The sequence below is a fragment of the Manihot esculenta genome, chromosome 15 (assembly GCF_001659605.2).
Source record: "Manihot esculenta cultivar AM560-2 chromosome 15, M.esculenta_v8, whole genome shotgun sequence".
NCBI lineage: Eukaryota > Viridiplantae > Streptophyta > Magnoliopsida > Malpighiales > Euphorbiaceae > Manihot > Manihot esculenta.
The window spans coordinates 12,521,970-12,545,911 of NC_035175.2; the positions used below are offsets into that span (position 1 = coordinate 12,521,970).

Sequence of the window (23,942 nt, forward strand, 5' to 3'; positions counted from 1 at the left end):
TTTTCATATTTTAAAATTTTTAATAAAAATTTTATATATACCTTTATTGATATATTTTATTTTTTAAATTAAAATTAAGTAATAAAAAATAAATTATTTTCTTAGAAAAGTTTAAGAAAATTAGAAAAAATAAAAAAATGGAGAGCCGCTAATGAATTTGAAAGAAACTCATTGGTGGCCAGATCAATACAATTCACATGTGCAGTTTAAATTAAATCGAATTTGAAAAATTTTAAAATTAAATTTTAAAAATTAAATTAAATAAATTATTAAAATATAATTAAATCGAACTAAATTAATAAAAATTTATTTGATTCGATTATATTAAAATTAATATTTATAAATTTAATACATTTAAATTTAAACGGCTGATTGAATTGAATAAAAAAAAAAAAAAGAGATATTAAATGTGAACCGTTGATAGAATTAAATAAAATTAATATAATAATTTATAATATAATTAATTAATTATTTATTTATTTAATATATTTAAATTAAAATAAATTAAAAATTAAATAATTTAAAAAATATTAATTAAATAAAATTAAATATTTTAACTAATTAAACCGTTAAATTAAAATTAATTAATTCAATTCAATTTCTCAATTTAGATGGAAACATGCTCTCGCTCCCATGGCTACTAAAAAAAAATAACGGAAGGATTGATCTTTTGTCTTGCTTACTGTTTTAATGTTATACTTAAAAAAAATAATAAAAACTAAATAAATAGTATTTTATTTTTATATTTAATTATATTTGCATAATTATATATCTATATATAATTTAAAAAAAAATAAATATTATCAATAAATTTAAAAATAATTACCATTGCTCACTTTTGCTTTATTTTGAGCTGATTAATAAAATGCGGAACAATACATCAATTATCTATAGCAAAATAATTAACATGCAAGTGCAAGGTGTGTTATGAGATGACTTGCGTTTCTTAACTTTATTAATTCACCTTGAAGCATTTAAAATAATTTTATTGAATATTTCAAATGTATTAATTAAAATTAATAATCAATTTTATTCATTTTTCATCTCGATATTTTTTATTTAATTTAAAATATTTAATTCAATTTTATATGTCAGTAATATTTTATAATATCATATTATTTATAAATAACAACTATTTTTAATTATTACAAAATATTATTTTGATATAATTTTTATTAAAAGTAAAACTAATGATTTTATTAATAAAATTTTATTAAAAAAAATAGAGATATCATTATAAATAGAGAGACAATAATATTTAATAGATTTTTTAGCTAAAATATGAGCAGTTAGAGTGACATGACGATGAATTCATCTAATAGAAATATTAATTATATTCTATGGTCTAACAAAAGATTATAATCATTCAAAATTAAACCCAATTTAGAAATATCTAAACGTGGAGACTTAAAAAATTGAATCACTTGCAAACAATCCATAAAAATGCAGCCATTAAAAGGCAAAAATTCCGTCGCAAAGAGCAAATAGTAACGGAGAGTTAAAACTTTTGTTTCCATCAAAAATAAAATGTCCGGTTTGTAACTAGTAACTAAATCTTTAAATACATTAACTGTCAAAGGATTGCCGAGTTTTCGGTAGTCCCAATACAGGACTATCATTGCTTTCAGCTGTCCCGACCTTTGACGGGATGAGCCACTTCACTTCACTGTTACCTGTCAAATTAACATTCACAGGGTTTGATTAGAGATATCATGTTGAGAATAAGAAAAACCGTAGTATCATCATCTTGTTGAGAGGAAGGGAAATTAAAAATTAATATTATTAAAAAATCGAAATAGATATATTTTTGTCTCTAATTTCATTACAGATACCCCTTTAAAATATGCCATAAATCTGCCAAAAAATCTGCATATTCTGAAAATTGATTGAATTATATGTGAAAAATATCTCCACCATATAGAAATCATAAGTAACGATCATAATATCTCTAAAATTTTTAATAAAAATAACAACATTTTCTTTTTTTTTAATCGATAGTCAATTTACGCATATCGTTTTCCATAAGAGAAAGGAAAAGAATAAGTTAGGTTTAAAGAAGAGGTTTAATTATTTTTTTTATTAATTTTATTATAATAAATAAAATTATTTATTTATTAACTTATAAAATTTTTATTTTAAAAAAATTATACATAATTTAAAAAAATTTATATACCACCTATATTAAAGGGATAAATTAAACATAGCTTAATAAATTTAAATTGGAAGTCATATTTCTCAATCAGCTATTAAAAACAATTAATTCTATTACGAGCATCGAGATTCTTATCGTGCCAAAATATTAATCATTCAATCGTCTTGCTTAATATAAATTCACAAGAACACACATAATGTAATTTTTATTTTTAACTATGTGTGAATAAAATTAATAATTATAAAATGAATTTATTCTCATAAATACGAAATGATATTATCGTAAATATATTATTAATGCTTATTAATAAAAAAGAAAATTATGAATTTTTAAATTATATTTTAAAGAAAATATAATTAAAAAAATATTATTTAATACTTATAATATAATAAAATTAATTAAATTTTATATAAAAAATACAAATTTTAAATATAATTAATAAATTATACAACAAAAAATAACCGCATTCTTTTCTCGTTATGAAATGTCTTTTTTTTTTTAATATCTAATAACAATAATTGAGAAGACTCAAATTTAAAATTTTATATATTTTTTATATTTTAAGAATGAAAAACAAATTAAACTATCTCTCAATTGACACAATTAATTCGTCTTTATACTTTAAAAATATATTAATTAATATTTATAATTTTAAATTTTAATTAAAAAATCAATTCTGTTTATCTTTTATTAATAATAAAATTTAACAGAAATTTTTTTTATTAAATTTTAAAATTATAACAATTAATTAGTATATTTTTAAAATATAAAAACTAATTAATTAATTTTAACATAATATAATACATGAACTACATACTAATTTTTTTCTGTAATTAATATTTTCTAAATTGCAGGTAACATTATTTTTTTAAATCCTTACGTTAACATGATTAAAAAATGTGAAATTATCAATTTAATAAAGGTGGGCCCCACAGGGAAAGGACACTCTTCCCGAACGCCCAATCAACTTGAGAGGTTTTACTCTTTTTTAGGGCTTTCCAGTTTCTAACGCTCCTAATTTCAATTCCCAATTTTCTTTCTAGGGCTTGAGTTTCTTCTCCTCCTCCTCTTCCAAGCTCTCTACTTTACCATTCCAGTAAACATCCTTTAAATCTGCAAGCCATGGACCCGCAAGACCAAGATGCAATTACTGGTGGAGAAGCCGACCATAACGCGGATGAGATTAAGTCTCAATCTCACACTGGAGACGGAGCTAGTCCTGGGTAGGTTCCTTCTTGCTTCTGCTTGTTTCCCTGGGAAATCTAAGAGAATAAGATGCATGTTTACGCAAATTGTTGCCCGTTGTAGTAGAAGCTCTTTTGCTAGAATTAACACTAGAGAAAAGGAAGTGTTAAAAAGGAAAGTTGGGTATTTGTTTTTTTCCATTCTGTTTCTAATGGTAATTGCGTGAAATGAAAGGGGAGTTTGATTTCTTCTTAGTAATTTTAATGTTGGTGATTGGTTTCTCTGATGGTGCTTGCGTTAGAAGTTCTTTTGTCATTGAGGGAATTAGACGCTAAAGAAAAGGAAGTACTGAAAAAGAAAGTACTGAATTTGTTTCTTCCATTCTGTTTTCAAATGGTAACTTCGTGGAATGAAAGGGGGAGTTTGATTTCTTATTAGTAATTTTAATGTTGGTGATTGGTTCCCCTGATGTTTCTTGCATTTCTTGCTACCCTTTTCATTATTCTTGTTAGATACACGCATAACTAGTAATGTTGCAGTGCTCCCATTAACTTCGTAGAAGTGTTTGTTTCTACAACTATATCAGTTATTACAATTGGTTCTGTGTGTCTTTTGTTTTTCTTTTTTCTTTTTGGATGTTGTCGGATGCTTTGAGAAACTTCAATTAAGATATCTAATTGATTGCTTTGTTTGATTTTACTACAGGAAAATTTTCATTGGAGGCTTAGCCAGGGAGACTACTTCTGGTTAGTTTGTCTTCAGTGACTAGTGGTACCAGTTTCATTTCAGAACTATTTGTGGTTTTTAATCTTCTCTTTTTCAATCTTTTTTGTGCAGCACAATTTGTCAAACACTTTGGTAAATATGGTGAAATTACTGATTCTGTTATAATGAAGGACCGGAAGACTGGACAACCCCGTGGTTTTGGGTTCGTGACCTATGCAGATCCCTCAGTTGTTGATCAAGTTATTCAGGATGTACATATTATTAATGGGAAACAAGTAGGGTGAAGTTTGATTTCAATGTTAATTAAACATTTTATTTTTTTTCCTTAAAATTGACTACTTTTATCTTCATTTCGTGGTGTGGATAATTTATTTTTGGGTTGGTCTTGGACTCCATAGGTGGAGATCAAGCGAACGATACCAAAGGGAGCTATTGGATCTAAGGATTTCAAGACCAAAAAGATTTTCGTTGGTGGAATTCCAGCAGCTGTGACTGAAGGTAATGTATCCTTTCTGCAGCTGTATTTTTCTGGTCACCACTAAGGTGCTAGTTATTTGATAAATGGGCATGGATCTATGGAGCAGATGAGTTCAAGGAATTCTTTGCACAATATGGTGAGGTTATTGAACACCAGATCATGCGGGACCACTCTACCAACCGCTCTCGTGGCTTTGGATTTATTACATTTGACTCAGAGCAGTCTGTGGATGACCTTTTGGCCAAAGGAAATAAGCTTGAGTTAGCCGGAAGTCAGGTGAGCAGATATCCAGCTAATGGCAACAACAATTAGTTGTTTTACCTAGTTGCTTAAGATGGTATTTATATCTTACACCTGCCCTTCCCTTGGTTCTTGAAGATAGTAGTTATATCTTTGCAAGTGGCCCAGATAATAGTTTGTTGTTTACACTCCTTTTATTTTATTCCAACAATGTGACTTGATTATTTCAAGACCTAGTTGACAGAACAATTAGTTTTTATTGTTTTGCACTAATGCATCGTTGGAGAACCCAAGCTGTTACTGAAGAACCAAAGAAAAAAGGGTCTACTTGGAGGCAAACAACTTTCTGAAGTGAATTAATGTATAAATCATTTAATTCCAAAATAAATAGAAAGTACTCTGTAATTTCCCTAATAAACAATACATTAAGAGTGACATATAATCCTAAGCTTCTTGAGTATTTGATTGTGAATTTTTTTGAATTCCTTGGTTGCATCAAACAATCCTATAATTTAGCTTTATTTGGACAAATAACAACAAAATCTGGTGAAAAGCTCATTGGAAAACTGATGTGGCTCTCCCTCTCTCAGTCTCTTTGTCGCTTTATTTTAGTATCCTGGTGAAGATGTAGGAACTGCACAAAGACCACAAGACCTCTGACTTCTTATCTTCAATTTTATTTCCTCCTCTCAAATTTGGCAAATTAACTTTTAAGTGGATCTTTCAATGGATTCTGGTTGTTTTGATTCAATTAATCGAGACTGTTGGAAATAAAGATTTGACCAAAAATATAGACTTGATGCAAAGTTCAGCTTTCGCAACCCTGTTAATACTAGCATATATCTGTGATGCAGTCCACATTAATGATGCCCTACATCTTTTCCCTTGAAAATTAAGCAATTTTATCTTTTCTGTAGCATAACTTGATAGTTGGAGGGTGGTTTTTTTAATGGGTTTGAAAATCAAGTCCTCAATTAATATTAGCAAAATGATTGATAGGGTAAATGCTTGGGATCTTGACTGTAAAGCTTATGGATGAGTCATGGTGCATGTGAATGAAATTCAATATGCTGCAGGAAAGCGTAATGGACATTTATGCCAATTATTACTATAAAGAAAACACTTATGTGCCTAATCAAGTTTGTGGTATTCCCTTTTTCAAGGGTTATTAGTAAGCTAGAATATTATTGAGATTTTGCACTTTCTTATGCTTTCTGTCCAGCTGGCTTGTTTTCAATGTGCTGTGAGTAATATGTAATAGGCCCTTGTGAAGATAGCTAGGTCACTAAGGAAAAAGGGGAAAATTGAGTAAATCAATTTCATTTGTTCCTTATAAGTAATTTTTGTTGTAGAAAAACATGTGTTTATGCATTATGTTTTCTGTTTACCAACATGTCTTTCTTTTTGTAGGTGGAGATTAAGAAGGCTGAGCCAAAGAAGGCCAACCCTCCACCACCGCCTTCTAAGCGTTATAATGATTCAAGGCCTGGATTTGGGGGTGGATATGGGGATGGATATGATGGATATGGAGGCAGTAGCTTTGGTGGTGGTGCTTATAGGTCAGGTGGAGTCTATGGAGGTAGAGCTAGCGCTTATAGTGAATATAATGGGGGGGAATTTGGTGGATATGGAGGATATGGAGGTGGTGGCATTGGGGCTTATAGAGGGGATCCCTCCTATGGATATTCAGGTCGTTATGGAGGAGGCTTTACCAGGGGTTATGATTTACGAGGTGGTTATGGTGGCCCTGGTGAGGGTTATGGTGGATATGGCAGTGGCATTGGTGGTGGTGGTGGATATGGCAGCGGTGGCAGTAGTAGTGGTGGTGGATCAGGCATGGGATATGGAGGAGGCAGCTATGACACTGGTCTCGGGGGTGGATATGGAGGTAGTAGTGGAGGTTCCTTTTATGGAAGTAGAGGGGGATATGGTGGTGCGGGTGGCAGTAGATACCATCCTTATGGGAGGTAGAAGGAAGGCTGTTATGGAACGAGTTTTGGACCCAAAAAGTGTAACGGCTAAGTTTTCTAAACTGTAGTGTTTGAGCTAGTTATCAATTCAGTAATTTGTGCTGTTAGGTCTTTTAGTTTGGCAAGTTGGTGACTGGGATTCTTACACCTTAGCGTTCAATCATCTTTTCGTTTTCTTCACCCCTTTCAACTTATCAATGCTAGGGAATCTAGGAAACTCGTTTTTTTTTTTTTAATTAATTTGAATAGCATCCATGAACTACAAATTGTGATGTACCCTCACTCAGATTGTTAAAGAACACCTGGAATTACAGATTGGGAATTGTTATTTACCCATTTTTTATTCACATTTTCTTCTTCCCCCACCCCCTTCCTTTTGATGATAATATAATTCTAATATGAGAATTGCAAGGCTCAAGGATCCAATCTAAGAAGATCCGAGTACAACCCATACGGCCAGAAAGAAATGGGTCTAAGCCTACGGTACAAGAGGAAACCCGACGTCAAGAGTTTGTAACCTGACCAAAAGGGTGACCTGGAAGTTCTATTCACGCACCAACCAGGCCACCAAATCTAAAGCAAAGGGAGAAAAACCTTTGGGAGGGTCTCACTCGCTGTTTCTGGAAGCCCAAATTTTCATCGCATGACCATACACAGCCGTATCTGACAAAAAAAGACATCAGTGATTCATTGAGAATAGGAAACATGAACCAAGGGTGTAAATAAACCAAATCCTTCATGAGTTATTGGATATTCGATTCGATAAGAGCTTAAACTTTATCGAACTCGACTCAATTTTTAAATGAGCCAAGTTTGTACTTAATGTTTAGGCTCGTTTGGTAAACGAATCAAGTTTAAACTCTATAGTTTTCGCTTCGTTAAGACTCGTGAACTCGGCTCGTTTCTGAGTTTATGAACAGGTTCGCGAATAGACTCGTGCCCGTTAAGTAAGCTAAAATTATTATCACAAGAGAAATAAACTCAAATCGTGCATATACTTTCATAAGTCAAACATAAATTTTTTAAAATTCAGCTCTATATATTTTAGTTATACTCTTAAACTTGCATATATTTATATCATTAAAATTTAAAAATTTATTTTTATAAGTTTACGAATCAAGTTGTAGATATATTTATTTAACTAAAATTATTTTAATTTTAAACTTATTAATTTTAAATTAAAACTCATTATACATATAAATAAATTGAATTATGTGTAGACTATTTGAAATTAAATTTAATAAAATATCTACTCGTCTAAACTCTTTACTAAACAAGCTAAATTTAATTTTTTTTAATACTCGATTCAAGTTTGAAATGAGTAAAACTCGAATTTCAGTCGAGTTCGAAAAATTTTAATAAATCAAATTTAAACTTTTCAAAATTCGACTCGATTCGATCTTCTCAAGATTTTACTACGTGAGTCATCACCAATTATTTTTTATTTAATCTTAATATATAAGTAGTGTTGATTTGAGATTTTTTTTTTTTAATTATTGGGGAAATGTATGTGGGGAATCAAACCCTGGCCATTATCTTTTAAATGAATATTAAATTAAAAAATTATTTCATCACAAACATGATGATTGACAATATATATATATATATATTTTTGATAAACTGAGGCATAAATTAAGTTGTATGCTAGAAATCGATAAATTGATTAGCATAATTTATACTTAATTGTGGTTAAAATGAATGAAAACACTGATTTTAATGGTTACATTATGAATTTTTTTTGCCCATTTAACATTCTATTCCAATATGTTTTATGAGAAATAACATATGTTTATAATATCAAATCTGTAGACCTAATAATAAGAATTTCTTTTTCTTTTGTTCTTCTTGAGAAGTAAGAATTTCTACGTCACTATATATGTCTATTATTAATAAGTTTACATGTTTGTTAATTATTATTATTAATTATTATAAATTTATTGGGAACAAAAATTTTTTCATAATTAAAAATTATATATATACTGTCTTGTAATTTTTATTCAATTTATTTTTTACAAGAAATATAATTATTTTTATTAACTTTCCAATTATACCCATATTAAATATATTAAATTTTAATAAATATTTTAAAAAGTTTTTAAAAATAAAATAAAATTTTAATAATTAATTTGTATATTATTATAATTTTAAAAAATAAAAAAAAGAATAATTATAGTACAGAAGAAATATAAAATTTAAGAATTGTGAGTAAAGACTTGTAATTTCGAAATTAAATCAAATACAAAATTTATACAATTTAGATGCATTTCAAATTTTAAATTCATATAAAATTAATTGAATTTTATAAAATTTTAGATAATAGGATCAAACCAAACATTCTGTTTTTTTTTTTTTTTCCTTCGGTTAAAAATGGAGGAAAAGATCTGATATTTTTCTGGCTTTCATTCTCCCATTTCTCTCTGGAATCTCTCGCTCGCACACACAGACGGAGGAGAAAGAGAGAGAGAGAATGGCAATGGCTTCGTGCAATATTGGAACATGTAAGAAGGTGCGACATTCAACAAATCCCAGAGGTTTTTCTTCAGTATTTCTGTTCCTACCCACATATTATCAATTCAAAGTTTCAATTCTCTTGCTTTTAATGTTGGCAGACACCAGTTCTTCATCTATCTTGTAGAAAGAAGGAAAGAGATCATTTCCATCCATATAAAGTCATAGAAATTACCCCTCCCCCCAAGAATCTTGGCATCCGCTGCTTTCCCCCTGTAAGTCTTAATTCTATCTTCTGTTCACATTCAACTGTCTTTTTGTATTGTTTAGTGATGGGTCATAAAGCTTATTTGATTCCGTTTTCAGCTTCTAATTCTATATGCTTTCATGGATTTTTTAATTTTTTAGGTGGGTTTTTCATGTTTGAACATCTTTGCATTACAGTGCTTCTGAATTAGAACAGACCCTTTAGAGGAAAATGGGAATAATTGAAATGGGCAAGTGTTGCAATGATCATTTGCTCAACTGTTTCATGGATGCTTTTGGTATCTGTTTATATCTCATTTTATCTGTCATAATGTAATGGATTAACTGAGAGAAATGAACGAATTAATGAATGTTTCAGCATGGTGTAACTGTAAATAACTGGAACGTAAAAGCTTAGTTTAATAAAATAAATGGATGCTACAAAGCTAGCAGACTATGGTTCAGGCTTGAACGTCTGGAACGTTTAGATTAAGTGAACTAGGTAAAAGAAAAGAGGCTCAAGATTTACTGCCGGCATATAGCTTAACAAGTTAAAGAATTGTGAACTGAAAGATTAGGTTCAATTAACTTAATAGTTTAGAAGCAGGTAGAACTTCTATGTAGCAGTGCTATGGGAAAGCTCACCAGGTTTCCCAGGAAAAGATATGCTCTGCAAACAATGGCCAGATAGCTGATTGCCATTATTGCACCATCTTCATGTCCATATGCCATTTGTTTATTGAAGAGCTAATACCCTCTTTATTTGTTAGGTGCCTTTTTCTCCATGAAGACAGATTCTTTTTTATTTTTTGCTTGATAAAAGCAGATATATAAATTACTGAGAAGAAATATCATGTAAGGTAACTAGTTCATGGCAGTAGTGAAAGGGGGTGGGGGCTGTTTCCAAACAAGTGCAACAATTAAACACCATAGTCCCCGAATGTTCCAATACTTGAGCTACGTTATTACACCTGTTTACAAAATATAATTTCTCAACCCTTATGTTCTACTTAGTTTTCCTGCATATCTGACTGGGGATTCATTTTTATCTAAATTACTATTGATGGGTTGAACCATTACCTGGCATTGCAGTCAGATTCCACTATCACACATCAAAAGCAAGGCTCTGAAGTAACATTCAGACAGCCCTCAATGCTTGTGCGTCTATATGAACATCTCAATCCTCTTGATGCTCAAGAAGTTTTGACAAGCTTTAGTTATTATTTGAGTTATGCCATTATTTTTATTTTTATTTTTAAATTAAAGAAAATGCTGTTTCTCACTTTCTAAATGCTCCAACCACAACAAAGCTTTGATTCCAAATTAGTTGCAGTCCGCTATATGGATTCTTTTTTACCATTCAGCTTTATTGGAGAATAAGCTTCCAAATGCGCCAATGAATTAAAATCCCTAGTCTGCACAATTGACATCCTCGGTGGGTAATTTAAATCTTCCAAAAGCAGCAACAAGCCAAAACTAAATGTATCCATAGGCATGCTACTCATGAAATTTGAAAGGGAGTGACTCTAGAATCTTTTATCTAAAGTAGAGGCCACAAATTGATGATTAATAGTTTCTGCACCATAATATGGACATCATCAAGATGTGTTGATGTCATATCTCTTTGTGAAGGTCTTTCATGCAAAGGCAGGCTGGAATTCTATTAGGATTGTTATACCTTTGCTAGGAATAATAGAGAATTGAGTTGTACTTTGGCATGAATCAAATAACACTAAGAATTCTTTTACTCTCTAAATTCTCTCTCTTTCTTGCTTCTTCTTCTTCTCCCCTCTATTCTAACTTGTTCCCCCTCTGCTCTGTTTCTTCTATGGGTTGTAGCTCTGCCCCAATAATTGGTATTAGCTCAACAATTTTGAGAAACGGACTGTTGCTTCTTTAGCAAAAATAACAAAGAAGAAATAGATTATAGAAAATGCTAGGCTTCTAACTTCTAAGTCTTGAGGAATGCGTGCAATCTTGGGAGAATGTTATTCAAGATAATCAAGAGTTAAAGCCCTTCAAGAAGAGTTCTAAGAGATTCGAGGTTTTGTATTTGGAGACCAGCAGAAGAACCAAGACTGGCTCAGAAAATGGATCGATGATGGGTCTTGCCATCGATAAAGAAGGTGGTGCAAATTTAGATTGTTCTGATCTTGAAAAAGAAGATTAATGTCGTGATGGCAATGAGGATTAAGTTCCTGACCTCAAATTAAATTCTTCCTTTCAAGGTTTAGCTGAAGGTACTGTGCATGAGTTTGAAAAGCCAAATTCTAGTGCCTTCCAAGTGTATTGGTGTAGAGCATTTTAATCAAGAGCCAAACTCTACAATTAGATATTGAATCTTCAATTCAAGATGAATTTTTCTTGTTCCTAAGGATGATCTTGATGATGGGAGAAATGGACCATGGAAGGGAGAAATTGTGAAGGAGGCAATCAATCTTCTGGTGAATGTAATTTGAAATTGCATTTGAATGATCAATTGATTCATAAAGAAGACAGTTTTCAAATGTGGAGAAGGAAAAGGAAGAAAATGAATTTTATTACTGAAAATGACCGAGTTGCCTTTCTTGAAGCAGCAACATCCAGATTCAGCAATCATGAGAAAAGAGGACATGAATGAGCAGCAGACCGAGAAACTGTTTTTCAATCTCAATTCATCCTTGAGGATAAGGATGATCTTAATGGAAGGGTAATGTTAGGATGGTTATAGACGTGCTAGTATAAATAAAGAATTGAGTTGTAATTTGGTATCAATCAAATAATACAAAGAATTTTATCTATCCCAAGATTTCTCTCTTCTCTTTCCCTCTCGCTCTTGGTTGCTCTTTTTTCTTCTATTCTTCCTTCTTCCTTTTTTCTTCTCTTCTATTTTTTTCTGTTCTTGCCACAACAATTTCAAGCACTTCCAGCAAGGAGAAATAGTTGGTGATAGCCTGATTGTTGGAGAGAGGTACCTATGTTCATCCTAGGGCCTCACTTGTTTCCATCTTTATAGGTACACTGCACATGCTTGACATTCTCCAAGACTAAAGACGTAATGACATTTCCTTTCACAAAAGAAGAATGAAAGAAGTTGAACTAAAAAGTATGAATGAAACTAAACTAACTGTACAGAAAGTAACCATGAAAAGAAGTTAGAGGCTGCAAAGTAGACAAAGTTCCAAGTCCCCGACATACTTTTTACGTACCTGCTTGTCCATATAAGACCTACTCAAAAGGTAAAGGAAAAATAGTTGGAAAAGAATATTGAGATACATATTTTTTCTGTGTTGTCCAAGATTCCACAGTGGGGAGTTACCCCACGTAGATTTCTATAACTGAAGACCTCACAACGTGACAGATTAGGTGTGAAAAGTTTGAATACATTATTGTTTTCTGATACAGAATCTGCAATTATTAGTATATGTGGGTTTTCCTTTGCTAATTTTGTGTACTTAAATGTTAACTTTAGGAAGAATAATTCTTGTCATACGAAAATACAATAATACCAATGGTCCTCATAATCCAGTAACAAAATAATAAATTAAGTTTGCTTTTTGTTCAGTGAGTTGTAAATATCAGATGGTCTTCAATGATATTGGATTGCAGAATGAAATGTGGACCCTCTTGTGTTCTATGCTTGCCAGAAGCAAAAACTTAGATGATCCAACTGTCATCTTGTTTTCTTTGGTTTGTTCATTCATTCAAAGGCTAGATATATATGGGTCCGACCTGTTTATATTGGAAAGAAGATAAGTACATCATTACTGTTATTATTCAATTTTTCTCATCTTCTGTTTGTTTTGTACATTGTATCTTGTGTGTCAGAACTTGCAATGTGGGGAGAGTGTGACAATCGAAGGCCAAGCATATACCATTGCGGCTGTCACTTACCGATACCAGCTTCGCAAGGGGAAGTATGAGTCCAGTGAGAAGAGGCTAGATGTTTTGTCCACAGGAAGATACATCTTGAACTTGTATTTAGAAAATTTGCTAGAACAATCTTAATATTCACACCTTATGTCATGTTCTAGCCTCTTAATATTCTCTATTTGCGAAATTTCGAGTGCTTTAGCATCCTTGTAGAGAAGAGAACAACAAAAAAATAGCTCTGAATTAGTAGATAAGTAGGGACTTGACTTCTGTCATTTTGCATATACTATACATCTTCATATGTATGTACTATCATGCTAAATGTTGTTGATTACCATTTTATTTTTATACTATCATTGCTAAAAGATACGCGAGCTCTCTAGATATTTCACGTATTGAATCACTCTTTTATGTTAGAAGTTTTAAAATAGTTTCCACTGGAGTTCGAATTCGAATTCGATATCTTTTAACTCTGGAGACGAAGACGTAAGTATCAATGGTTATTAAGCATTTTAATCCAGATGATGTGCATATTTATTTTGTGAGATGTTAAAATCTACATTATCATTTGTCCCACAAGAGAATGATATGGTACATTGCACACTAAAAATGATTGCTCAAAACATGCGTGTGTGTTTTAGTAACATTGGTCCCACGACTTTGGGGACATTGTCTCAATACCCCACTTCATCATTACACGTGTCATAATCTAGACCCCTTGTAATCAGTTTGCAAATGCAAACACAACCTTATCCCCATTAGAATCTTTCCTCTTCGATGATCAAACGGCAACTATTATTCTATCATAGTACTTCCCGCTAAATGTCTCCTTAAAATCACCGTTGGATCAGAATATCTTTCCGAGACAAAGAGTGGTAGTTAGTAGGACCCTTTAGGGCTACTCAACCACCAATCCCACCATATGCCTAACCTATGCCCTACAATACCTAGTAGGTCCCACCTCAAGATGTCCCTTTGGCGGGTGGTGGAACCCGCCAGCGTGACAGGATGGTCCCACATGTCTGGATGGGCGGTAGCAAAAATTAGGGATTGTGTGGGGGCGCCCATATCGAAAAGACTGTTTTGTCCTTAAGATTTATTTGTTAAGAAAAGTTGGGAGTTGAGGTGTTAAGCCGTTAATCAGCATTTAATAGGTTGAGTTAATTTCTAAATTGGTATCAATATTTTCATGAATTAAATTTAAATTTTTTAAAATTTAATTTTATATAATTTTATTACACTTTGATTTAAAATTTACATAAATTAAAGTTAAGATATTATTAATACAATAACTTAAATCGAAAATTATGTCAATTGGATTTGGTTAAGATTACTTAAAGGCGCATCGTATTATCATGCGCCGGGGGCATGACAGCCGTCCACGTGCTTATGTTGGGAAAGTTCACGTGCGTGCATGTGAGGACTGCCTCCTCCTTGGAAGGAGGTTAAGATTAAACCCATGTGATTTAGCAATAATAAAGAAGTGTTAAACACTAAACTGCCATTGCCATCTCCAATGCACTTGCATGATAAAATTACTCCCCATTTTTATTTTTATTCATCACCTTTTCAAAATTATTTTATCATTTTGAAAATATTAATTAGTATAATTATTTTTTAATTTTAATCTATTTTAATAAATATAATAAGTATTTTTATAATTTTCTTAAAACCTTTGTTATTGTCTTTATTTACTTAAAAGAAAAAATTTTTAAAAATTATGCTTAATTTTAATTTTAAAAATAATTAAAAATTTTCCTTTTAAATAAAATAAGAGAATTAATAAAAAAATAATTAAATTAATTTTTTTGTAAGACCTTTTATTTTAATAAGAGATAATATTAAAAATAAATTAATATATAATATTTCAAAATAATATTTATTTTAAATATTTTAAATATTTTGTATTAACTTTTTATTTTAAAAATAATATTTATTTTAATGTGGATTTTATTATTATTTTGTGTTCAAAAGGTTATAAATTGAGATTTTAAAATAAATATGAATTAACAAATTTTTTAAAAATTTTAAAAAATTAACTAAAAGTTATTTTTGACCAATTTTCAGTTCAAATTGAAAAAATTAATCTAATTGAATTAATTTAAAATTTTAATTTAATTTTTTTATTTATTTTGATTTGATTTAATTTTTAATTTTTAAAATTTTGATTATTTCGATTCAGTTTGATTTTAATAAAAAATTTTAAAAAATCAAAGTATAATAGTATTTTATTTTTAATAATATAGAAAGATTATATCATATCAAAATTAAAATATTATAATTAAATTTTGAAATATTAAAATAAAGGATAAAAAAATTTATTAAAAATTTAAATTGATCAAACTAAATTAGATTGAATTATTTAGTTTGAATTGAATCATGTAGGCTCAATTCGATTCGATTTTTAATTAAAATCAATTCAATTCGATTTATATAAATATTAAAATTTTAATTTTTAATTTATTTAATTCAATTCAATTTTAAATGGAATTGAACAAATCCTCACCCAATCTACACCCCAATCAACGCCGCTAACATCAAGAAGTAATTAAGAAGAAAGATTCAATGAAGCGAAATCAAACTAATATGCTTCTCAATTTTCAAAATTAATTAATTTCAATAGATTGAAATTTTCAAAATTATTATAAATTTTAAAATTATAATTGAAAATGATTAAATCCACAATGAATAACCTTCTATAAAAATTTAATTTCTCAGTATAATTCCATATCCTTATCTTCTCATGTATATTTTTTCTTTTAAAAATAATATTTTTTTAAATTTTATTATTATTTTGTGGATTAAAAATATTAAGAGTTGGAATTGTTAAACTTATTACTAATTTTTTTTTTCTGAAATTAGTATTTCAATATTTGGTAATAAAAAATTTATTTGAAAACAATTTTTTTATAATTTAATAGGAGCATAAAATAATTAAGAAAAATATTCAGCGGAAATAATTTAACTAAATTTTCATACAATTATATATATATATATATATTTTATTTTTAAATTATAATTAAAATATAAAATTAACAAAAATAAACTAAATTCTTATAAAATCTTAATGTTTAAACAAATGAAAAATACAAAACATAATTTCCAAGTTAATCAATATAAATTTTTTTATTTATTAAAAGAATGATAATTTCAAACCTTGTAATGAGTAAAATCTACAAAATAAATCAATTTCCATTTTCTCCAAGATCAAATTCTTTTTTTGTTTTAAAATTTATTGCTTAAATTAATAATATAATGCCCATAAAAAACAATTAATAATTAAATTGATTTTGTAATAATTAAATAAATTGATAAAACTCCATAATCATGACAATATTAATAAAATAAAATAAAATAAATAATTTTTCCAGAACTGGTGGGGCTCTTCATGCAGACTGAGTGAGGTGGCCCAATCTATGTCCACTTTTTTTTTTTTAATATTATTTATTATTTTTTTTGAAAAAAAATTCAATAATTAGCAAAGAAAAACCAGAAGAAGAAGAAAGAAAGAGAGGGAACAGAGAATTTAATCCAAAAACAAAGACGGCTTTGAAGCGTATCTTTGCTTGTGAATTCGGCTTTGATTTTTTCTCTTTACTTTTCTCTTTCAATCCATAAAACGACGGAAAATTAACAGAAACAGCTTTTCGTTAGCAGGAAAAAGGAAAATATTATAATCATTTATCATTACTCTCTTTCTCCTTCTCCCTCTTTTTCTTTCTTTCATTCTTTCTTTCTTGTTTCGATCGGATCTGAAGAACCAGCAAATTCAGAGAAGCAGAAAGGCCAAATAATAATAACAACTACAGTCATAAAGTTGTTTCACTTTCTTCTCTTCCTCTGAGATGTGTTTTTGGGCTTTTGGGTTCTCTCATTACTGATTCTTTTTCACAGTCATGCAAGATTGCTTCTTCTGCATTGTCTTCTCTCTTGTTTAATCAGGTACTTGCTCTTTTACTTTCTTTCTTTACTGGGTATCTTCTATTTTTGCTTTGCTTTTCAGTTTAGTTGCTTCGGAAGTTGATTCAACTATCTTACTGCTTAAGCTTCAACATTTGGTTTCTTTTTTCAATTTTCATTTTTTTTTATTTTATTATTCATTTGAGCAATTGGGTTGTCGAGCAGACCGCTTATGATGCTTTGTGATTGGGTAAAGCAATGCAAATTTTTGGATTTTTTTTGGATTTTAGAATCCTAGTCTTTTCGATGCTTCAATGGGTGGATTTTGACATTCATTTGATTGTGTATGACGCGACGGTTTTTATCTTGATCTCCCCGGAGATATCGTATCTTGTTATCTCCGTTATGCTTGGAGTTTTCTAGTATTTGCATGAGTTGGTTTGCTAACTGCGGATTCTACAAATTAAATTTGTTCTTGTTAGAATATAAAATCTGGGTTGTCCGTGTCTTTATCTCTAATTGCCTAGTTTTTGTAACAGTTCCTTGATTTTTTTTTTCTTTTGGTATTTACAGTTCCTTGATTTTAGATATAAACAAAGTTTGATTTGAAGATTCTGCCATTAATGGCTTGGTTGTCATTCCTTGCTTCGTGTCTAAAGATTGTTGTGCTTGATTGGATTTTGGTGTCATAGAACTGCTGTGAAGTTGCTTCATGGAGTCATTTGGTAATGGAGTTGATTCTTCATCAAAGACTCAGAATTCAACTTCTGTAGGGAATAATCCTCCAGCCACATCAGTGGATCCTTGCCGTTCTCAGCCTCCATCTGTAAAACAACCTGCAAATGGTTCTGCGTCAAATGAGAAGCATTCCTACAAAATGGAACATGATCCTATGCAATACAAAGAATTGCCTGATATGGCCAAATACTTCTATAGTCCGCATGATGACAAGTCCAAATTTGTGGGCTCAAGTGAAGTTCCTAATCAATCAGCAGAGAAAGTTTCGATGGTACGAGCAAAATCTTTTATCAAGAATCCTGTTGATGATCCTGATTTTTCCAATTCAAGTGGCTCACTTGAATCTGAAAGTATTGTCTCAAGTTCATGTGGAGGAGATGTTCGGATGCTGAGTAACAACAAAGCATATCAATCGGCTATAAGCTTTTGTTCAAGTCCTTCAAACAGTGTCTACACCGCCACTCTTTATGCAGAAGCAAAACAAAGTTTCACCAACACAGAAGTAAGTGAAGAAGCAAGCTGTATTGAGAAACCAGGTGAAAGTGGTGATGTAAGTAACGCCTATGATGTTGAGAGCAGGAAGACAAGTGTATACAGAGGCAGCACAGATAGTGATGTTAGTGATGAAAGAAGCTCTGGTAGTTTAACTAGTGCCTCGTACAAGCCCCACAAAGCAAATGATATAAGATGGGAAGCAATTCAAGCTGTCCAATCTCGTGAGGGAGCATTGGGGCTGAATCACTTTAAGTTGTTGAGGCAACTGGGATGTGGAGACATAGGCAATGTTTATCTATCAGAGTTGACAGGTACAAGAACTTATTTTGCTATGAAAGTTATGCAGAAAGCTACTTTAACAGCTCGGAAGAAGCTTCCAAGGGCTCAAACTGAAAGAGAGATATTGCAATCTCTGGATCATCCATTTCTACCCACTTTGTATGCACACTTTGAGACTGAAAAGTTCTCTTGCTTGGTTATGGAGTTCTGCCCTGGAGGAGACCTGCATGCACTCAGGCAAAGACAGCCTGGGAAGTGTTTTCCAGAGCATGCTGCCCGGTTAGTCTCTGTTGCTTTTTGTTCTGTTTCATATCAAGTCCAGGAGTATGGAAATATTGTTCTCCTTGTTTTGATTTTCCCTTTTTTTTTTTCAAATTTTAGGAAAAGAAAAATACTTCAGAAGCCAACTAAGCAACCAATGTGAACTATTTCAAATTTTTAATATCATATATCAAATAGGCTATATCAAACTCTGAAATATTGGCCCTTTTATAAATTCTTATCTATCCATGAAAGTCTAATTTTCTATAGAGATTCTTGTTCTGGCAACAGTTTAAGGTACTATATTATGACATGTTGCAGCTATAATTGTAGCTATTTTTCATTGTCCACGTGATTCTGTAGAATTAACTACTATCACCTGAGCTTTGACACCTATCTTACTCCATTCTCCCTGCTTTCAGTGAGTTAATCCTGTTTTCTTGAGTACGGCAATAGTTTCAAACAAACAACTATGACTAATATAAGGTCTATTTCCATTAAATTTTGGCATTGTTTAAGTTGGTGAAGGAAAAATGCTTTTATTGTCTATATGCATCTTTAGCTTGCAAAGTTAAATTTTTGCATTATAAGGCTCATTTTATTTCATGGAAAGTAGCCATATGTGGAGAATATTTCCAAGAAAGTAGTTTATTTTTCATTTTTCATTTTTCAGTTGGAACACGAAAAAATAAAGGATGTTAATAAGATTTATTTATACAAAGTGTGTGATTAATAAAATTCTCAAAATCCAGAAATTACAAAAGAGGAAGTCATATTCTTTAAAAATGGTTTAATTTTCTCATTAAATAGGAAACATTTTCTATTAACCAATTTTCTTGAGTACCCAAAAGTCAAAAAATATTAAAAAAAAAAAATTCATGAGCAATATAGCCTAAGCTGTAAATAGTTCACGTTTGAACTCAATTAACACTACAGAGTATAGACTATAGAGATAAGGAGTTCAAATCAAGATAATTCTTCGAAATTTTTCCTGTTTCAACTGCTTTTTCATGCAGAGAGATCATACCAATTAAGAGTGACTCACAATAACACAAGGATAAATTTTAGTATTAACATTATGATGCATTTCTTTAGGCACAGCACTCATAATTGTATTCCATTAATCTTTTCTGTTATTCTGCAGGTTTTATGTTGCAGAAGTTCTCCTTGCTTTGGAGTACCTGCACATGCTTGGTATCATTTACAGAGACCTTAAACCAGAGAATGTTTTGGTGAGAGAAGATGGGCACATAATGCTTTCAGATTTTGACCTCTCTTTAAGATGTGCTGTCTGCCCTACACTGGTCAAATCATCACACTCAACCATGGAGTCGAAAAATCCAGCATATTGTGCACAGCCTGCTTGCATTGAGCCAACTTGTGTAATGCAGCCGGATTGCATCCAACCAGCATGTTTTGGACCACGCTTCTTGTCAAGAAAGGGCAAGAAAGATAAAAAAGCTAAGCCAAATAATGAGACAAATCATCAAGTAAGCCCTCTCCCTGAGCTGATTGCTGAACCCACAAATGCTAGATCAATGTCCTTCGTGGGCACGCACGAGTACTTGGCACCTGAAATTATTAAAGGTGAGGGCCATGGCAGTGCTGTCGATTGGTGGACATTTGGCATCTTCCTTTATGAACTTTTGTTTGGCAAAACTCCTTTCAAAGGGGCAGGAAACCGAGCTACACTCTTTAATGTAATTGGCCATCCGTTAAGATTTCCAGAATCACCTCCTGTGAGTTTTGCTGCTAGGGACTTGATCAGAGGTTTACTCGTAAAAGAACCACAGCATCGTCTTGCCTATAGGAGAGGAGCTACTGAAATAAAACAACATCCATTCTTTCAGAGTGTGAATTGGGCACTCATTCGTTGCACAAATCCCCCAGAGGTGCCAAGACATGCAATGATGGATATTCTTATGAGAGCTGATGTGCCAAAAGCACCCACAGTTGCTAATGTACCAGGTGTAGATGTGAAGCCTTCAGGTAATTATCTAGAGATTGATTTCTTTTGACTTCTAAGATCTTCAGACGAGCTTTCTATGCCATCACGTGTGTTGTGCTTCAATGGTTCTTCTTCCATTGCTAGGGGTTTGTTCCCCTTGACAGGCAGATGTAAAATTCTCCTTCAGACAAGAATGATAAACAACAGTGAGGAAAAAGCAAATGCAATTAACTAAGGAATGAAGTTGATGTTCTTCCATTTCTGTCAAAAACTATTGCCTCTTGTCATTTCCACTCAATGTTTAGTTTCTTATTATCCATAAGCATTGATTTTTCTTATGATCGAGTTGGTTTTCATTCTTGGAGAGAAACTCTGCAAGCATTGCATAATCCGTTGATATTTTTCAACCTGAATTTAGCATGAGATTTCTGTCCGAGTAAACAGCTTTCTAGTGACAGCACAGAAGAAGATTGGAATAGAATACCTATTTTTTCAATGAGGAATTTATAATATAGTACTGAGTTTAGTTAAAATAGTCATTTTTAGATTACAAACAACTTAGTCCTTCACATTTCACTAATAATTATCCCTTTTAATATAGATTGGCTTGATTGTTGCATGCTAAGTGTTCTTGAACATGAACTGAAGCTGATATTATAGACATGAGAAGGAAATTTTATAGTCTGTTAAGGAAAAAACTGTGACCATAGCATGCCAACCAACCAGTGTTGTCGCAAGCGCATGCGTCAGCAAAGAGCATGTAGCTTGCTTTGCTTCCTTCCTTCCTTCACCCAATTCCACACGACTTCACCCAATTCCACAGCAAAGAGCATGTGGCTTAATTTATTAGATAAATTAATAATAAATTTTAAATTGATTTAATTTTTTCATTATTTTTATTATTTTTAAACTAAGTATAAATATTTATTCTTATAAATAACAATAATTTTTATTCATTGAAAAAATATCATTAATATTTTTTAACATTTAAAATATGAATTTTACATAATTTTTTACTATTAAAAATATAAAAATTATATTTTTTAAATTAACAAAATAATATAATAAATTTTTAATATTAATTATAAATGTATTAAGTATATATTAATAATCACTATTAAATTATGGATAATTTTTATAAAGAGCAATTATTAATTAAAAATAGATAAATAAATTTAAAATTAAAATAAATAAATACAAAGAATTTTCAAGTGTTAATTAAATAATTTTGATATAAATAACCTTTAAACCCTTGTTTGATATGTAATTCTTTTAAGAAAAGAATTGATTTCTATTCATTTTAACTTTTGAAAGAATTTATTTATTTGAAATCAATTTAAATATAATATAATTCAATTAAAATTTTTATATTAGATAAATTAATAATAAAATTTAAATTGATTTAATTTATTTTTTTTTATTTTTAAATTAAATATAAATATTTATTTTGGTAATATTTTTATTCATTAAAAAATATTATTAATATTTTTGTAATATTTAAAATATGAATTTTACATAATTTTTTACCATTAAAAATATAAAAATTATTTTTTTAAATTCACAAAATAATATAATAAATTTTAATATTAATTATAAATGTATTACTATATATTAATAGTCATTATTAAATTAAAATAATTTTTGTAGTAATTATTAATTAAAAGTAAAAAATAAATGATAGAAAAAAATAAAAAAATTTTTAAAGGTGAATTAAGTAATTTTAATATAAATAATCTTAAACAAAATCATGTAAAATTCTAATAATTTTGATAAGATTTAATTTTTTTTTAATTAAAGGGAATTAAATTTTTATACTTTTAATTTTGTCAAATACAAAAATTTATGAAAAAAAATCATTTTTTTTTAAATTTTTTTTTCAAAATTTGACATTTTAATCAGAAATAAATGAAATAATCTCTTACAATAATTTTGGTAAAATTTACTTTTAATTCAAAATTAATTTTCATAAAAATTTAAGAAAATTGAATTCGGTTCTGTTAAATATAAAAATTTTAAAAAAATTATTTTTAAATTTTTTTTTTGATAATTTATCATTCCAAATGAGAGTAACACGAATTTAATTCAATTGAATTCGAAAATCATAAAAATTATAGTAAAAAATCAAAATAACAAAAGTCATTCCAAAGGAACACCAAGAATTCCTAGTTTGCAAAATGCCACAATATAAAATTACAAAAATATACAATAAAATTAAGAGAACAAGAGGAACACAAATGACAAATGGCCCATTTCAATAATTAGTGGCGGAGCTAGGAGCTTCTCTTTTGTAAGGCACCGGCTGCACCGTTGCGGCGGAGCTAGGAGCTTCCCTTTGATAAGGCACCGGCTGCACCGTTACGGTACCATCGACTGCGCCGCTGCAGCACCTTCATCCTCTCAAAACATTTTTCGGTCGCCGGTACGGCACCTGACCCCTTGCCGTACCTTCGCTCCGCCCCTGCCAACAATTAACATGAGTTTTGAATCACAAGTCTACATATATATATATAGAGATAGCTCATAATTACTTAATAAAATTAAACATTTTAGTTATTCTGTTAATTTATTTTAATTTTAATAAGAGAAATTAAAAATATTTAAAATTATAAATATTAAATAATACATACAGTTAACATTATAAACATTAAATAATATAAAAATTTATAACTGCTAATGATTTATTTAATAGAAAAATTGAGTAATTTTGAAATATAAATAAATTAATAAATTTATTAAAAATAAAACTCAATCAATTCAATTTCAAATTTAATTTAATTAAACTAAAAAAATAATTTAATCAAGTATATCGATTTAAACTGAACTATACCCATTAAACAAGATAATTAATGGTCGATTATAAGAAGAAAGGGAGATTTTATACCAAAGCAAAATATTTTTAATTTTTATTGAAATAATATAAATGAATTATATATTTAGAAATACTCTTAAATTATTTGGAAGTAGAAGTAAATATATGTTGAGTCGTTGACTTGTTTTTCCAGAGAATGAAAAAAATTACAAAGA

General features: G+C 29.9%; 3 protein-coding genes across 5 annotated transcripts; all 3 read left to right on the forward strand.

Annotated features, from left to right (window-relative positions):
- Nucleotides 1-3,140: 3,140 nt before the first annotated feature.
- On the forward strand, nt 3,141-7,098 carry LOC110602303 (heterogeneous nuclear ribonucleoprotein 1). The gene is made up of 6 exons (XM_021739791.2): nt 3,141-3,375; nt 4,043-4,083; nt 4,175-4,338; nt 4,462-4,561; nt 4,648-4,817; nt 6,192-7,098. The coding sequence occupies exons 1-6, from the start codon at nt 3,275-3,277 to the stop codon at nt 6,750-6,752; spliced, it is 1,137 nt and encodes a 378-aa protein (XP_021595483.1). The 5' UTR covers nt 3,141-3,274; the 3' UTR covers nt 6,753-7,098.
- A 1,981-nt stretch (nt 7,099-9,079) lies between these two features.
- LOC110601955 lies at nt 9,080-13,645 on the forward strand. Of its 2 annotated transcripts, XM_021739368.2 has the most exons (4): nt 9,095-9,257; nt 9,361-9,474; nt 10,538-10,646; nt 13,253-13,645. In XM_021739368.2, exons 1-4 carry the CDS (start codon nt 9,219-9,221, stop codon nt 13,345-13,347), a joined length of 357 nt encoding a protein of 118 aa, XP_021595060.1. In that variant the 5' UTR covers nt 9,095-9,218; the 3' UTR covers nt 13,348-13,645. The 2 variants fall into 2 exon arrangements, with proteins under 2 accessions (XP_021595061.1, XP_021595060.1); XM_021739369.2 differs by lacking the exon at nt 10,538-10,646 and having other exon boundaries at nt 9,080-9,257.
- Nucleotides 13,646-16,786: 3,141 nt separating this feature from the next.
- On the forward strand, nt 16,787-21,256 carry LOC110601952 (serine/threonine-protein kinase D6PK). Of its 2 annotated transcripts, none has more exons than XM_021739362.2 (3): nt 16,787-17,239; nt 17,771-18,988; nt 20,115-21,256. In XM_021739362.2, the coding sequence occupies exons 2-3, from the start codon at nt 17,910-17,912 to the stop codon at nt 20,986-20,988; spliced, it is 1,953 nt and encodes a 650-aa protein (XP_021595054.1). In that variant the 5' UTR covers nt 16,787-17,239; nt 17,771-17,909; the 3' UTR covers nt 20,989-21,256. The 2 variants fall into 2 exon arrangements, with proteins under 2 accessions (XP_021595054.1, XP_021595055.1); XM_021739363.2 differs by having other exon boundaries at nt 17,890-18,988.
- The last annotated feature ends 2,686 nt before the right edge of the window (nt 21,257-23,942 follow it).

Excerpts from the sequence above, each read along its gene's own strand:
- LOC110602303 (XM_021739791.2), top strand. The coding sequence starts at position 3,275 with ATGGACCCGCAAGACCAAGATGCAATTACTGGTGGAGAAGCCGACCAT. Across the intron at positions 4,084-4,174 it reads AGCCAGGGAGACTACTTCTG|CACAATTTGTCAAACACTTT; the intron begins GTTAGTTTGTCT and ends TTTTTTGTGCAG. Across the intron at positions 4,562-4,647 it reads TCCAGCAGCTGTGACTGAAG|ATGAGTTCAAGGAATTCTTT; the intron begins GTAATGTATCCT and ends TCTATGGAGCAG.
- LOC110601955 (XM_021739368.2), top strand. The coding sequence starts at position 9,219 with ATGGCAATGGCTTCGTGCAATATTGGAACATGTAAGAAG. Across the intron at positions 9,475-10,537 it reads GCATCCGCTGCTTTCCCCCT|TCAGATTCCACTATCACACA; the intron begins GTAAGTCTTAAT and ends CTGGCATTGCAG. Across the intron at positions 10,647-13,252 it reads TCCTCTTGATGCTCAAGAAG|AACTTGCAATGTGGGGAGAG; the intron begins TTTTGACAAGCT and ends CTTGTGTGTCAG.
- LOC110601952 (XM_021739362.2), top strand. The coding sequence starts at position 17,910 with ATGGAGTCATTTGGTAATGGAGTTGATTCTTCATCAAAGACTCAGAAT. Across the intron at positions 18,989-20,114 it reads TTTCCAGAGCATGCTGCCCG|GTTTTATGTTGCAGAAGTTC; the intron begins GTTAGTCTCTGT and ends GTTATTCTGCAG.